At 39.4% G+C, this 17,721-nt stretch overlaps 1 protein-coding gene across 1 annotated transcript in view; it reads left to right on the forward strand.

The window, feature by feature from the left end:
• The window catches only part of SNRNP40 (small nuclear ribonucleoprotein U5 subunit 40), a 38,384-nt gene that overhangs the window by 3,425 nt on the left and 17,238 nt on the right, over positions 1–17,721 (forward strand). Inside the window, exons 3-5 of the mRNA XM_081223435.1 lie at positions 900–993; positions 2,625–2,790; positions 14,820–14,942. Coding sequence (XP_081079561.1) covers positions 900–993; positions 2,625–2,790; positions 14,820–14,942 — 383 coding nt within the window. The remainder of the gene's footprint in view (positions 1–899; positions 994–2,624; positions 2,791–14,819; positions 14,943–17,721) is intronic.

Below are 17,721 nucleotides of genomic sequence, written 5' to 3' on the forward strand. Positions count from 1 at the left end.
CAAAGATATTGAGGCTCTCCTCTTGATCCATTCCCTCAGAATCTTAGCATATGAAACGGAAGGAGGGAATCCTGACGTGGCAACTCACTTGGATAATCTACCTGTCCATCAATAGGATCTGCTACCCGATTCTCAGCTACTGGTCAAGAAGAGTCTTTTGGCTCTTTGCTTATAACTGTGTCTCAGGGTGGATGATGTCTGTTTTGATTTTGGTGTTCTGGTTCTGTGTTCCTTAAACTTAGTAGTGGCCAAGTCTCTGGAAGGCTTAAGGATCTTTGCAGAACATACTTGAACTACTGATTTGCTTAATTTCATTGAACAAACTAGAAACAGTTTTATCAGCAGGAAAATAACTCTAAATACCTTATTGTGTATAGAGTGTTCCTTAATAACACTCATCGAACTTCACTCTGTGCTGGACCAGGCTCCCTAAGGATTGGAACTGTGTCTATTCATTTACCTTATTTTACCCCAGCACCCGGCATAGGTATTTAGTACATTTGCAATGAGTGAATGTAGTATAAAGTCATTCTCCTGTGACCTTCAAGTCAGTTACAGTTTCCAGAGTTTCCCATAAGTACCATCATTTTGCAGTCTGCTTCTACTCATAGCAGACAGTAGCTGTGAGTGCCAGCTTCTTAAAAGTACAGGGAAAACACTTAAGATTTAAAAAATTATAGCCATTAACTAAAATGTTTTTATTTTATGAAATGTGAAAATATTGCATTATTTTTGTTTTAATGTGAGGAAAATTGATCTAGCTAATAGAACTAATAGTGTTCCAAAGGAGTATAATTTCAGAATTGTTGTTCTAGTGAATTCATAAGTACCCTTTCCATGGCCAATAATGAGTTTTCTTTTGCCTAGTAATGCTCACAGAACCCCTGTCCCCCTAACAGTGTTGTGGAATGTCTATGGTGACTGCGATAACTATGCTACATTGAAGGGACACAGTGGAGCAGTGATGGAACTGCATTATAACACAGACGGCAGGTGAGTATTCTGCATAGTGGGTGACAACTGCTTCTTATAGTAATTCTTCTTGGCATCCTTTCACATTTCATCCCTGAGTTTTCTCTCAGGAGACTGTGCTGTCAAAAACTACTGCGTTTTATGGACTTGAAGACACGGGGAAGAGGAAGGGTAAGCTGGGACGAAGTGAGAGAGTGGCATGGACATATATACACTACCAAATGTAAAATAGATAGCTAGTGGGAAGCAGCCACATAGCACAGGGAGATCAGCTCGATGCTTTGTGTCCACCTAGAGGGGTGGGATAGGGAGGGTGGGAGGGAGACGCAAGAGGGAGGAGATATGGGGGTATATGTTTATGTATAGCTTATTCACTTTGTTATACAGCAGAAATTAACACACCATTGTAAAGCAATTATACTCCAATAAAGATGTTTAAAAAAAAAAACTGCGTTTTGGACAACCACTTTATTATCCTATCACTGTAACCCAAGTAAGGTGTTTATTGTTCCATGTATGCATTTATAGACACATCACCTCTATCTAACATATCAACATTGCAGAAAAAAAAATTTTAAGACATAAAATGTAATTTACATGTATAGAAATTAGCAACTTTTATTATAAAAGTAATAATAAAATAATCTATTTCAAGAAAACTCAAAAACAGGAAAATGACCAAATAGCCCACGTTTTTACCACTCCAAAGATAATCACTGTTAATATTATGATATGTTTTTCTCAAGCCTTTTTCCTATTCAAAAAAGTTTGTTTTTTTTATATATATTAGAACTCCTTGTGGGAGTTCCCTGGCAGTCCAGTGTTTAGGACTCAGCGCTTTCACTGCCGTGGCCTGGGTTCAGTCCTGCTCGGGGAACTAAGATCCCACAAGCCACGCAGCACAGTCAAATTTAAAAAAGGAACTACTTGTACAATCTTGTCTGCTGCTTTTTACCCTCACCTGTCATATCTGTTTACTATAACATACTATTTATTATAAATATTTTAACAATTGCATAACTTTAGAATAACTACAGATAATATAAAAATGTGGTTATACAACGTTAATTAATCCCATTCGGTATTTCAGTAAACATTGATTGTTTTACAGCTCTGACCTAAAAATTTTAGGGTTCCCTGAACAACTGGGTGCATAGCCCTGTATACATTTTTCCTGTTTGAGTAAAGAAAGCATTGTAGATTCAATCATAAGTTAGAAATCATCCTCAGAGACAAAAGCTTTTGAGTTTTAGAGAAAGAGAGTTACCAAGCCATTGGGTCAGGAATTGCTACAGTGTGTCTCACCTCCGCAGCAGGGAGTGATTAAACATTTCCAAGTGGAAGGATGTGTAAAGTGTTGTGTATCAAAAAAGGAGGGAAAGATTGAGAAGACTGCTGTATTAGATGTGTAATGTGGGGACTGACAGAGGGACATTTGTTTTACATTCCGTAGGGTAGACCTTATAACTGGGTCTAGAGCATGATTAGGATTTTGTTAAGTAAGGGGTGAGGCATTCCAGCCTCAGGTGCCAAGCTGTCAGAGCACAACATGTTAGTGATCTTGAAAACTTTGGCACCTTTTGGCAAGTGGGGAAGATAGATTGCTATTCCTTGTCTTCACTTATTTTTTTCTTCTTCCTCTCACTTTCTAGTATGCTCTTCTCAGCATCCACGGATAAAACTGTGGCGGTGTGGGATAGTGAAACAGGCGAGAGGGTTAAAAGACTGAAGGGGCACACTTCCTTTGTGAATTCCTGTTATCCGGCCAGGAGGGGTCCCCAGCTTGTCTGCACTGGCAGTGACGACGGTACAGTTAAGGTGGGTGGTGGTGTCTGTCTGTGTGTTGAGGGTTTCTGAGGTGACATAATGTGAATCTTATCTTGTCTTCCCACCTGTGCTTTACCCTCCTCTCCACAACTTTGTTTCATCAGACATTTCCCAAAACAGACACTATTTAAAATATGTTTAAAATAATAAGCAGTTGAGGTTTTTTTTCTTTTTTTAGGTATCCTACAGAATAATATTATAACTGTTGAATCATTGTGACTTGGAATAAAATGGACCACCATCCAAGAATAATTGGATTCTGTCCAATTAGCTGTTAACTTAATTGTGTGACCATAGGCAGTTCACTTTTCTGATCCTCGGCTTAGCAGTCTTTAGAACGCTGACAATAATATACATGTCTTATAAGACTGTTGTGTAATTATAGTCAGTATAATAAAAAGGTTTTATATACTGACTATATAGTATGTGGTTTTAGTAACAGGATGGGGTATTAAAAGTCATTTAGTCCAATGATTTCTGACCTGTATGCATATCAGAATTACGTGAAGAACGTGCTAAAAATACCCAGATTCTGGTTTAGTAGGTCTGGAATGAGGTTTTTTTTTTGTTTTGTTATGGGGTATTTGTTGCTGCGGGTGGGCTTTCTCTAGTTGCGGGGAGCAGGGGCTACTGTTCATTGCAGTGCATGGGCTTCTCATTGCGGTGGCTTCTCTTGTTGTGGAGCACGGGTTCTAGGTGTGTGGGCTTCAGTAGTTGTGGCACATGGGCTCAGTAGTTGTGGTTCGTGGGCTCTAGAGCTCAGCCTCAGTAGTTGTGGCGCACGGGCTTAGTTGCTCTGCGGCATGTGGGATCCTCCCGGACCAGGGCTTGAACCCATGTCCCCTGCATTGACAGGCGGATTCTTAGCCACTGCGCCACCAGGGAAGTCCCAAGACTTTATTTTTTTTAGAGTAGTTTTAGGTTCACTGCAAAATTATGGGGAAGGTACAGAGATTTCCCGTATAACCACTGCCCCCGCCACGGATAGCTTCCCCCACCAGAGTGGTACCTTTGTTACAATTGATGAACCTACATTGACATGTCATTATCACCCAAAGTCCATAGTTTACATTAGGGTTCACTTTTAGTGGTGTACATTCTATGGGTTTGGACAGATGTGTAATGACATGTATCCGGCACTATGGTATCATACAGAGTATTTAAACTGTCCTAAAAATCCTTTATGTTCCACCTATTCGTTCCTCTCAACCCCAGGGAACCACTGATCTTTTTGCTGTCTCCTTAGTTTTGCCTTTTCCAGAATGTCATATATAGGTAGACTCATAAAGTGTATAGCCTTTTCAGATTGGCTTCTTTCACCTAGTAATATACATTTAAGATTCCTCCATGTTTTTTCATGGCTTAATAGTTCATTTCTTTTCGGTGCTGAATAATATTCCATTGTTAGATGTACCACAGTTTATTTATCCATTCACCTACTGAAGGACATCTTGGTTGCTTCCAAGCTTTGGCAATTATGAATAAAGCTGCTCTAAACATCTGTGTGTAGGTTTTTGTGTGGACCTAAGGTTTTAACTCTTTGGGTAAATACTGAGGAGCACAATTGCTGGATTGTGCAGTAAAGGTTTTGTAAGAAACTGCCAAACTGTCTTCCAAGGTGGCTGCACCATTATGTCTTCCTACCAGCAATGAATGAGCGTTCCTTTGTTCCCCATCCTTGTCGGCATTTGGTGTTGTCAGTGTTTCAGATTTTGGCCTTTCTAATAGGTGTGTAGTAGTATCTTACTTTCGTTTTACTTTGCATTTTCCCAATGATATATGATATAGAACATCTTCTTTTTTCCAGTTTTATTGAGAATAATTGACATACATCACTGTACAAATTTAAGGCATGCAGCAAGATGGTTCGATTTACATATATTGTGAAATGATTATCAGTAGATTTGACCAACATCCATCTTCTCATATAGATACAACAAAAAGGAAAAAAAAGGGAAAATTTTTTTCTTGTGATGAGAACTCTTAAGATATACTGTCTTAACTTTTCTATATATCATATAGCAGTGTTAGCTATAGTCATCATATTGTGCATTACATCCCTAGTACTTATGTATCTTCTAACTAGAAATTTGTACTTTTTGACCACCTTCCTCCAATTCCCACTTCCTCTACCCTCCTCCTCTGGTAACACAATGTTGAGCATCTTTGCATATGCTTATTTGCCATCTGTGTACTTCTTTGGTGAGGTATCTATTAAGTTCTTTAGCTCAATTTTTGATCTGGTTGTTTGTTATTTTTTTTTTTTTTTAATAAATTTACTTATTTATTTATTTATTTTTGGCTGCGTTGGGTCTTCATTGCTGTGTGCGGGCCTTCTCTAGTTACGGCGAGCGGGGGCTACTCTTTGTTGTGGTGCATGGGCTTCTCATTGCGGTGGCTTCTCCTGTTGCAGAGCATAGGCTCTAGGCACGCAGGCTTCAGTAGTTGTGATATGCAGGCTCAGTAGTTGTGGCTCATGGGTTCTAGAGCGCAGGCTCAGTAGTTGTGGCGCACAGGCTTAGTTGCTTCACGGCATGTGGGATCTTCCCAGACCAGGGCTCAAACCTGTGTCCCCGGCATTGGCAGACGGATTCTTAACCACTGCACCACCAGGGAAGTCCGTGTTTGTTATTGTTGAATTTAAGAGTTCTTTACTGTGTTTTGGATAATAGTCCTTTAACAGATGTGTCTCTTGCAAATATTTTCTCAACAGTCTGTAGCTTGTCCTCTAATTTTCTTGACATTTTCTTTCACAGAGAAGTTTTTAATGTTAATGAAGTTCAGCTTATCAATGATTTCTTTCATGGATTGTGCATTTGGTGTTATATCTAAAAGTCATCACCATACCCTAGGTCACCTAAGTTTTCTTCTGTGTTACTTTCTAGGAGTTTAATATTTTACATTTAGGTCTGTGATCCATTTTGAGTTAACTTTTGTCAAAGGTGCAAAAAAATATTCATTTTTTTTTAACATGTGGACATACAGTTGTTCCAGCACCATTTGTTGAAGAAACTATCTTTGCTCCATTGTATTGCCTTTGCTCCTTTGTCAAAGATCAATTGACTGTATTTATGGGGGTCTATTTCTAGGCCTTTTATTCTCTTCCATTTATCTATTTGTCAGTTCTTTTGCCAATATCACGCTGTCTTGATTACAGGCTTTATAGTTAATCCTGAAGTTGGGTAGTGTCAGTCCTCCAGCTTTGTTGTCCAATATTGTATTGGCAAGTTGGGGTCTTTTGCCTTTCCAGATAAACTCCAATTTGTTGATTTCCATGAAGTAACTTACTGGAATTTTGGTTGACATTGCATTGATCAGTATAATTGATCTATAGGTCAAATTGGGAAGAACTGACATCTTGACAATGCTGAGTCTTCCTACCCATGAACATGGAATATCTCTCCATTTATTTCGTTCTACTTTGATTTCATTCATTAGAGTTTTTAGGTTTTCCGCATAGAGATAGTGTACAGATTTTGTTACATTTACACCAAAGTATTTCTCTTTTTTTGAATGTTAATGTCAACAGTATTGTGTTTTTTAGAATCAGAATGTTAAATGTGTTCCTCAAGTGATTTGATGTAGCAGGTATGACATTTTGGGAGCCACTGATCTCCTCCAGCATCCTCACTTTACAAATGAGGAAAATGAGGCCTAGAAATAGTAACCTATTTCAGGGGCACACGGGACACGCTGCTTTGTAGTACCATTTTATTCTTTCTTTGGCACTAGTTTTTGACTCTGGATTTTTTTTTTATGATTAAACAGGGAGGGATTTCAAAGGAGTACATCTGAGAAATCACACTGAACTTGTGATTGTTTGTTGCTTTTTTAAATGAATTTGGTTTTTTTTCATAATTAAAGGTGGTGACACTGACCTACTGGATTATCTGCTTTGAGATGTTTTCTACTAAATGGTTTTGTAATGAACAATCACTTGGGCCCCTTGATGCTTGGCTGAGAGACTGTGGCTTAGGAATAACTCCCAAAGGTCTTTTTGTTTTGTTTTGTTTTTGTTTTTTAATAGGTTGATTTTCCTTTTTGTTGAGAGAATTATAGATTCTCATGCTGTTCTAAGAGATAATACAGAGATCCCATTTACTCTTCACCCAGTTTCCAGCAATGTTAACTTGTCTCATAACTATAAAAGGTGACATTGCTATGATCCCTCGATCTTGTTCAGATTTCACAAGTTTTGCATGAAATTCCCAGAGGTCTTAACGTAGGTGTACTATAGTTGGAGAGACCTAACAGCTGATTTGCTAATTGGCATTTCAAAAGGCAGAGACAAGAGTGCCCTAATGAACTTTGTTAACAAACATTTATTGAGGGCTTGCTATGGTAACCATCTAGGAACTTATTCTTTTTTTTTTTTTGGCTGTGGTGGGTCTTAGTTGCAGCACATGGGATCTTTGTTGCGGCATGCAGCATTTTTTAGTTGCAGCATGCAGGATCTAGTTCCCTGACCAGAGATCAAATGTGGGCCCCCTGCATTGGGAGTGTGAAGTCTTAACCACTGGACCACCAGGGAAGTCCTTAGGAGCTTACTCTTGTTTAGTTTCACCTTTTCTTCTTTTACCTTTTCCCTGACTTTGTTTCATTTTGTCTTTGTGCTCATATTTATCTTTCCATCTCTCCTTAGCTTTTGCTTTTTCTACTACCTTCCATTGTATACGTCTTTTCTTTTCTACTCTTTCCTTCTTTCAGTTTCTTGCTTCTCTTCTCCCTTAATTAAACATGGTTTGAAATAATCATACTCAAGGCGGTATTTATTTTCAAGGCAGTATTTTTTAAATGTGTAATATATCACATTACTTAAAGTGACTTTTTTAACCAGTTCTTTATTTTTAATTTCAATATATTATTTATATAATTACTGCTTCATTGAACAGCCTTTTACATATGCCTTTTAGTTACTTGCCAAGTTGGAATGCTTTATTGTTGCTTTCTGTTGCTAGGTTTATAAGTATAGGAGTTTAATAACTTGTGCTTATCTAAGAAGGAATATGTCATGTTTCTTATTTGTCAGAGTTCTCAACAGAAAGCAGAGGTTTCAATAACTCTTGTATTTTTCAGTCTAGAAGTGGTATCCTCAGCATTGTCCATACCAGTCTTTTCAAACCATTTTCAGCAATCCATTCTTTCTTCTAATGAAGCAATTAAGTGAAATCATATATGTTATTCCCTTTTACAAACAATTCAAGTCCTGGTACCATTACATAGACTGAAGCAGGAAAGGTGTTTGGGTTAGAGGTGGGGATAGGCCAAAGTGTCCCAGAGTGGCATGTCAGAACCCAAGTGAGATGAAAGGAGAGCATCCACACCGGATGCAGGAGTATCCGCATCCCGTGTAGGGAGATGGAAACTATGTAGGGTAAGGAGGGCATCCACACAGCACAAGGTAGATGGCCCAGTGTGGGGAACCGGAGGGAGGAGCCCAGCATGGAGAGTCAGTGCCGTAGCAGGGTCAAAGAGTCATCTACACATTAGTGTGGGGGAGACAGTGTGGGTGTCAGAGCCTGAGTTAAGAGTGCCCACACAGGGTGGGAGCAGTTCAGGTAGGGAGTCTGAGGCTGAGCAGACTCAGACAAGGATGGAGTCCCTGAGGAAGGGCACCCTGAAAAGTGGTATTAGAGCCAGAGCAGAGTGAAGAGAGCGTTCACACAGAGGGGTCACCCAAATGGGGTGAGGAGGAGTTTCACATAGAATCAGCCCAGAATGGGAATCACATTCAAACAGGGAAAGAGGACATCCATGCAGGAGACAGCTGGAAGAGGATGTAGGAGATTGGTTACATACAGGAAGCCTGATCAAATAAGTAAATATAATAAGTATAATGGGGGGCAGATTTCTCACTGTTAGAGAAAGGATTTACCAATACAGAAAGAGAAAACTAAAATGCATCTTGTGTTGTCAGTATCGAATTCAGAGTATCAGTGTGAGCTCATGACATTCAATATATAAACAGATAAATGTAGGAAAAAAAATTAGATGTAAATGTGTGTTTGTAGATGTATGTGTGTGCACCTGTGTATGCATATATTGCTTAACTGTCCATTTAGAGGGTCTAGGAACACCAACACCCCAAAACCAATGAGCACGTCTACTGTATAGGTCTTGGCCTTTAAATACCATTTTCCACTAAAAGGGCTCCTTATTTCAGGTCTGGGCAGGGAAAGTACACAGTGGACCTAGAATGTCTTATGCGAAAAAGCTTGCCAGAGGAATCTCTTAAATGATCAAATTGAATGTTATGGGAGTTCCCTGGTAGTCTAGTGGTTAGGATTCAGCACTTTCACTGCCATGGCCTGGGTTCAATCCCTGGTCAGGGAACTGAAATACTGCAAGCCATGTGGTGCAGCCAAAATTTAAAAGAAAAAAAAATTGTTTTGAATGTTTTTAGTAATGGGACAAATGAAAATTGTGAGCCACTCGATAGGATACAATGAAAATGCAACATCACTTCAGTATAGTCCTGCCAAATAACTTGAATCTAATCATGAGAAAACATCAGACACACAAATTGAGGAACATTACTGTCCTATAATTTTGCGAAGCGTCAAGGTTATGAAACTCCAAGAAAGTCTAAGAAACTCTTCCAGGCTGAAGGAGACTAAAGAAACATGACAGCTAAATTTAACATATGGGGACTTCCCTGGTGGTCCAGTGGCTAAGACTCTGCGCTCCCAATGCAGGGGGCCCGGGTTCGATCCCTGGTCAGGGAACTAGATCCCACATTCTGCAACTATGAGTTCGCATGCTGCAACTAAAAATCCTGCATGCCACAACTAAGACCCGGCGCAGCCAAATAAATACATAAGTATTTACAAATAAATAAATTCAACATATGATTCTGAACTGAATCCTTTTGCAATAAAAGACCCTATTGGGACAAGTGGAGAAACTTGAATGAGATCTGAGGATGGTAGTAATGTATGGGTGTTAGTTTCTTGATTCTGATGTTTGTGTTGAGATTACATAGGAGGACATCTTGTGGGACAAGCGCACTAAATATACTAAAGTATTTAGGAGTGTCAGGGCGTTAGGTCAGCAACTCAAATGATTTAGGTAAAAAAATGTTCTCGTTTACAATTTTTTTGGTAAGTGAATATTTCAGAATAAAATAATCTTTTAAAAATTTTGGTTGTCTGGAACTAAAATTCTGAAATATTTGAATCAAGCTTTAAGTGGCTACCATAGCTTTTACGATAAAGACAAAGATTGATTTGACCTGAGTAGAGAATACTTGTTAAGACAGAGATTGTAGTAAGTCTGGTAAGATGTGGGAGCTAGATTATCAAGACCTTGAATTCCAAGCTAAGAGGTTTGGACTTCATTCTATAGCCAGAGAGTTTGATGGGCAAGGGTTGGCTGTTGGGTCTCTAGAAGAGGAGTGAAGCACTCTTTTTGCACCATTGATCTGAGTAACACTAAGCCTTTTTAGTTCATGTTTCCATCAATGAAGTAGAAACTACCTTTTCATCCTAAATCATGAGAATTGGAAAGAAGAGGTATCTTGGCACAGAGACAACTCATATTCTACTTGTTTACCACAGGATTGAATTTAAACCCCTGGCCTTTACTATGATTCCATGGTTGATTTCTTTTTTTTATGACAGCCGTTTAAAACCTAGAACATAGTCACCCCAAAGTCTTTCTCTTCTGAATGAAATGACCCATACCCTTAAGACATTTCCTCATGGTTCTTCTCAAGTCTGGTCATTTACTGAACCATCTTTAGGACCTACTATCTACACTTTAAAAATGTAGACCCATGTTGTATTGTAAATTTATTATTTTTAAAAACATAGAAACAAATTGGTTAGTTGGAGTATGAGGATCTAGAGTTGTTATACCTAATCTTCACGTTTCTTCCTCTTCTATTATTAATGAATCAAGCCGCCATTAAAAGTAAGTGTTGGGCTTCCCTGGTGGCTCAGGGGTTGAGAGTCCGCCTGCCGATGCAGGGGACATGGGTTCATGCCCCGGTCCGGGAAGATCCCACATGCCGCGGAGCGGCTAGGCCCATGAGCCATGGCCGCTGAGCCTGCGCGTCCGGAGCCTGTGCTCCACAACGAAAGAGGCTACAACAGTGAGAGGCCCGCGTACAGCAAAAAAAAAAAAAAAGTAAGTGTTGCGAATTCCCTCATGGTCCAGTGGTTAGGACTCCGCACTCTCACTGCCGAGGGCCCGGGTGCAATCCCTGGTCAGGGAACTAAGTTCCCACGAGCTGCGAGGGATGGCCCAAAAAAAATAGAACTAAAAAAAAATGTTAATTTTTTTAAACAAGCGTATATTACTTTAGTTATTATAAGGAATGAGCACACGTTTTGGTACTTTTAAATTAATGCAGTGTTAACGTAATAGAATCAAACGGTACTAAAATCTAGTCCTCATTTTGCTGTTGACTTCCTAGGTATTCTTCATCAAGTCATTTCCTTCTTTGAGCTTTAGTTTCCTCATCTAGATAGTTTATGCACAGTAACTTTTAAATATTTTTATCACAACCCACATTAAGGAATACATTTTATACTATGATCTAGTATATATTCCCTTCAGTATGTCTTATATATGAATGAACCAACCCATTCTATATGTGACATTCTCTCATATCTCCCATAATTTTTTTTATTTGAGGTAAAATTCACATGAAATCCACTGTTTCAACCTTTTTAAAAAGTCTTCAATTCAGTGGCTTTTAGTACATTCACAGTGTCGTGTGACCATCACCACAATCCCATACCAGTACATTTCCATCATCCCCCAAAAGAATCCCCATACCTATTAATCAAGTCACTACTTTTCCTCTACCTTCCAGCTCCTGGCAACTACTAATCTATTTGTCTCTATGGATTTGCCTATTCTGGACATTTCATATAAATAGAATCATACAGTATGCGGCCTTTTGTGTCTGGTTTCTTTCACTCAGTGTATGGTTTCACGGTTCATCCATGTTGTATCGTTATCAGTACTTCATTCCTTTTTATGGCTAAATAATATTCCACTGTATAGCTATACCATCTTTTGCTTATCCATTCCTCGGTTGATGGATATTGAGTTGTTTCAATTTTTTTACCTATCATGAACAATGCTGCTACAAACATTCATGTACAAGTTTTTGTTTGAACACCTGTTTTCGTTTCTCTTGGGTATATATCTAGGAGTGGGACTGCTGAGTCATATGGTAACTCTTTGTTTAATAAGGAACGTCCAGACTTTTCCATAGCAGCCACATCATTTTATATTCCCAACAACAATGTATAAGGGTTCTAATTTCTCCACATCGTCACCAATACTTGTTATTTTCTGTGTTTGTGTGTGTTTTAATTATAACCATCCTAGTGAGTGTGAAGTGATACCTAATTACTGTTTTGACTTGCATTCCCAAATAATTTGTGATATTGAGCATCTTTCTATGTGCTTATATCATCTAAAGAGAAATGTTTACTCAGGTCCTTTTGCCCATTTATTAATTGGGCTCTTTGTGGTTTTGATGCTAAATTATAAGATTATTTATATTTATTTATAAATCTTATAAATTATAAGATTTATTTATTCTGGATACTAGACCTTTATCAGATACATGTTTTGCAAATATTTTCTCCCACTGTTGTCATCTCATTTTCTTGATAAATATCCTTTAATGTACAAAAGTCTTTAATTTTTATGAAGTCTTAATTTATCTGTTTTCTTTTCTCACTTGTGCTTTTGGTGTCATATCTAATAATTCATTGCCAAATTCAGGGTCATGAAGATTTACCCCTATGTTTCCCTCTAAGAATTTTATGATTTTAGCTTTTACATTTAGGTCTTTGATCCATGTCAAGTTAGTTTTTGCATGTGTGAGGTAAGGGTCTACTTCATTCTTTTGCATGTAGTTATCCACTTGTCCCAGCACCATTTGTTGAAAGACTATTTTTTTTCTTCTGTATGGGCCATACTTTTTTGCTTCTTTTCATGCCTCATAATATTTTGTTGAAAACTGAACGTTTGAATATTATAGTGTGGCAACTCTGGAAATTAGATGCTCTCCAGAGTTTGTTGTTGCTCTTTTTTTTTTTTTTTTTAATAAATTTATTTTTGGCTGCGTTGGGTCTTCGTTGCGGTGCACGGGCTTCTCGTTGCGGCAGCTTCTCTTGTTGTAGAGCACAGGCTCTAGGTGCGTGGGCTTCAGTAGTTGTGGTGCGAGGGCTCAGTAGTTGTGGCGCACAGGCTTAGTTGCTCCACAGCATGTGAGATCTTCCCGGGACAGGGATTGAACCCATTTCCCTGCATTGGCAGGTGGATTCTTAACCACTGTACCACCAGGGAAGTCCCTGTGGTTGCTCCTTTCTTTTTTTTTAATAAATTTATTTATTTTATTTTATTTATTTTATTTTTGGCTGCATTGGGTCTTTGCTGCTGCACACAGGCTTTTCTCTAGTTGAGCGGGGGCTAATCTTTGTTGCGATGTGCGGGCTTCTCATTGTGGTGGCTTCTCTTGTTGCGGAGCACAGGCTCTAGGCGTGCGGGCTTCAGTAGTTGCAGCACATGGGCTCAGTAGTTGTGGCTTGCGGGCTCTAGAGTGCAGGCTCAGTAGATGTGGCACACGGGTTTAGTTGCTCCGTGGCATGTGGGATCTTCCCAGACCAGGGCTCAAACCCACGTCCCCTGCCTTGGCAGGCAGATTCTTAACCTCTGTGCCACCAGGGAAGCCCTGTTTCTCCTTTTTGAAACTGTTGTTTATTTAGTGAATTTTCTGAACTAATTTTGTAAACTCTGTATTCTTTGTCATGTGTAGACACTGAAATCTGTTTCATCAGCTTAGTGGTTCACTGACGATTCAGCAGAGATTTCCCTAAACACCTGGGGGGGCAGGGAGGACTCTTCCAGTCTTCGTAGATTGGCTCTGTGGGTGTGTTGGGGCCTGCTATCACCTCTCAGCCAGGCAGTTTACAACTCTGTATTAGCCTTCACTTCCTGCTTGTGGTCAGCAAGAGGTTGAGAGCTTAGGGCCTTCTCAGGTCTTTCCTAAGCATGTGCCCAGCCATGGGCATGCAAGTGGCCTTCTAGAGTCACAAAAATATGTCAAAGCTTTTCAAAGCCCTTATTCTCCAAACTGCCTCATTCCCCAGCCTTTCCTGTTTGCTGTTATCCCTTGCCCCATCCATCAGAGGCTCATGCATTTGTCTTTAAACGTTTTGGACAATTGCTTCTGCCCTGGGAGAGTTACAAGTTAGGCAAAATGAAGTCAAACCCTTTGAGCTCAGCTGTCAGGGAGCCACCAAACAGGTGCAAAAAAAAAAAAATTTTTTTTTTTTTAAATATTTAAACCTACAATTCTTTGAAAATGAGAAATAAGGTCCATTCTTCCTTGGGTACTTAGGAACCTATACTAGGCATGTAGGCTGTTTTCTTCAAAACTATTGCCGAGTAGGGATGGAGCCAGGATAAGTTAAAATGCTACAAAACTCCCTTACTAGGACCCAGGTGGTTTTTGTCCTAAATAAGTATTCACCTAGTTGCTGTAAACTTTAGTTTCTAGAGTTCTGATAAAGTTGGTTCTGACAGTTTTTTTGCTGGGTATTTCTCTGCTTTTGTAGAGGGGTAATCTTTGAGCGTTCCCTACTCTGCCATTTTCACTGATGTAACCTCCTTTCCATATATATTTTTTAAACGTAAGTTGTAGCCCACTAATGAATTAAGATCTGCAGTTTGAAAACACTGGTCTAATATCCTTGGTGTACTAAGAAGGTATGAAATAATAAGCGAGATGAAGATTTCCACTCTGAGGGCGTGTTAATTAACTATGTTTATTCAAACTTTAACAAAGGAGACTGAAGATATAACCAAAGTGATTTGTTCACCAACCTTCAGATATGTTGGCAAAATTATAGTCACTTCTCACCATATTAATGGGATATTCAGACAAGTTTCTGAACAGGGTCCCCATTACAGATGTTTTCATCTCCACAGTCCTTGGATTTAGGGATGTACTGTGCAATTGCTGTTACTATAGACTCTCTTGTCCTCTTTTTCAGCTTTGGGACATCCGTAAGAAAGCAGCGATCCAGACATTTCAGAACACTTACCAAGTGTTAGCTGTGACCTTCAATGACACAAGTGATCAGATTATTTCTGGTGGAATAGACAACGATATCAAGGTATGTTAGATGTTTATCTTATATTTACCTTTCACCTATCTCCACTCACAGAGGTAAGTCTTTCCAAACTTCTTAGCTTTGCACTTTATGCCAACTAAATGGAAGGTAAATTAGAACTTGTTTTCCTTCTGTCCTACCTTCATTGACTTCCTAAGTCAGGGTTGCATTACAGCTCATATAAATGCCATTAGGGAATAGGCAGTTAATGTGAAGTGGGAAGTCCCTGTGTGGGAACTCTGAAAAATGAAGGGTGCATTCCCTGCCTAGAGGCATTTGAAACTTTTTTTTTTTTTTTTTTGGCGGTACGCGGGCCTCTCACTGTTGTGGCCTCTCCTGTTGCGGAGCACAGGCTCTGGACGTGCAGGCTCAGCGGCCATGGCTCACGGGCCCAACCGCTCCGCGGCATGTGGGATCTTCCCGGACCGGGGCATGAACCCGTGTCCCCTGCATCGGCAGGCGGACTCTCAACCACTGCGCCACCAGGGAAGCCCTGAAACTTCTTTTTTTAACGTGCATTGGCTTCATGAGATAGCAGTAAATCAATTTGTGATTCTGTACCCTAATCTCTCAGTGTGTCTTTCTTTTTGAGACTATGGAAAGGAAGTTTTGGGGGGTCCATAGCTAAGAATGTGAGATGGTAATGATGTTGGAGAAAGAGGCAATAGACTACAGTGTCTAGAGGCAGTACAGTGTAGCTCAGGCTTTCAAGTAATTGACTTGGGGTCTGTTCTCAGTTCCACTATTTTCTAGTTTTTTGTGACTTCACACTAGTTCTTTCACTTCTTTAAACCTCTGTTTTATCATGTGTGCACCAGGGGTAATAATAATATCTATCTCATAGGGTTGTCATGGGGATTGAATGAGCCAGATTCATTAGAGCACCTCGCAGAGTTTTTGGACATAGCAAGTGCCAGTAAATATGAAATGTGTGGGGGTGGGGGGAGGCCACTCAGTTTATGTCTGCTTTTAACTTATTGGCTTCCTTAGGTATTTCAAAGACTTTGACTTACCTTCTGCTTTGTCATGAGACTAGTAACTGTTGGGTAAATACTAAACTTATGTTGTCTCTACCTAGAAATTGTACTGTATTCCCATCTCTTCTTGCCTCCTTTGCTGTTACTATGGATGGAATGTCCTTTTGTCTAAAGGTAGTCCCTTAAATGGAAGGATTTCAACCTTTTTTTCCTGTCTCTGGGATCTCATGCCATCAATTTTCCCAGATCCTATATATATATATATTTTTTTTTTTTTTTTTAATATTTATTTATTTATTTGGCTGTGCCAGGTCTTAGTTGCAGCACTCAGGATCTTCCTTGCAGCGCTCAGGATCTTTAGTTGCGGCACGCAAACTCTTAGTTGCGGCATGTGGAATCTAGTACCCTGACCAGGGATCAGACCCGGGCCCCCTGCATTGGGAGCGCAGAGTCTTAGCCACTGGACCACCAGGGAAGTCCCCCAGATCCTATATTTTTAAACAACTGTATTGCTTCTCATTAGCATTTCATTATGCTCAGGTCTTCTCTTAGTGGGATAAGGAGTCTTCCTTAAATTCCACATTGTCTTGTTATTGCCCTGTCAATCTTCCCCTTTACACGAAACTTCTTGAAAGATGGTGATAGTGGTTATGATAATAATAGTGTTATCATTATCCTCTAATGGAGAGTCCTCACACTTAACTGTGTCGGACATTGTTCTTGGAGCTTTACATTATTAATTCATTTAAGCCTCACAACAATCCTATGAAATAAGTACTATTAATGCCGTTTTACCAGCGAAGAAACTGAGCTAAGAGAGGCACAATATCTTAACCCAAGGCTATACAGCTAATAAGCGATGAGACCTCAGTTCAAAACGCAGAGTTTGGTTCCAGAGTCCTGCTCTTATTTAATACCTGTGAGAAATCCCCTGAAGATTTCCCACACTCACTGTCTTTAATGCCTTATCTCCGTTTCATTCCTCAGTTCCTTATCTCCTGACCACTCCTCAGCAGTCTGGCTTCTGCCTCCACTGTTTTATTGACACTGTTCTCTTCAAGGCCACCAGTAATCTCTCTGTTACTAAACCCAGTAGATCCTTTTAGTCTTTTTTTGTTTGTTTTTTAAAACTGGCTCTAACAATATGCTTTCCGACCAGGCTTTCCATCAGGCGTATCCTTCCTCAGATACCTCTACAAACTATTCTCTCTATGCATTCTTTAAATGTCATTATTCCCCCAGGTTCTTTCCTAGGTGCTCTTCTTATATATACCTTTCCCTGGACAAGTCTCATCTAATTCTGTGACTTTAATTGTCATTTCTGTTCAGATGAGTCTGTTCTCAACCCAGATCTTCAGCTCCAGGCCCATGTGTACAACCAGCTACTCAGCATCCCCCACTTGGATGTCTCATAAGTACTTCAAAATTCACCATTTCCAAAATTCAACTTCACATCCCTTTTCCACCCTATAACTATTTGGAGAATGTACAGTCAGAACATGGGGGCTTAATTAGATCATCTTAATAGCTAATGCATTATTTCCTTGAGTGAAGTTTGGGGGCCCACTATCATTAGAATCACTAGAGGGCTCTAATACACATAAAAGTGGATTAGTGTCATTTAGCTATGATAATTTTCATACTTTTAAGTTATTGTTAAATTTACATACTATGAAATTAACCTTTTTTTAGTGTACAGTTCTATGAATTTTAATGCTTGTGCAGATTCTTGTAACTACCACAAACAGTACAGAACAATTTCCATCACCCCAGAAATCTTCATAATACTCCTCTGTGTCAAACCC

Source organism: Mesoplodon bidens (assembly GCF_964165515.1).
Source record: "Mesoplodon bidens genome assembly, chromosome: 2".
Lineage (NCBI taxonomy): Eukaryota > Metazoa > Chordata > Mammalia > Artiodactyla > Ziphiidae > Mesoplodon > Mesoplodon bidens.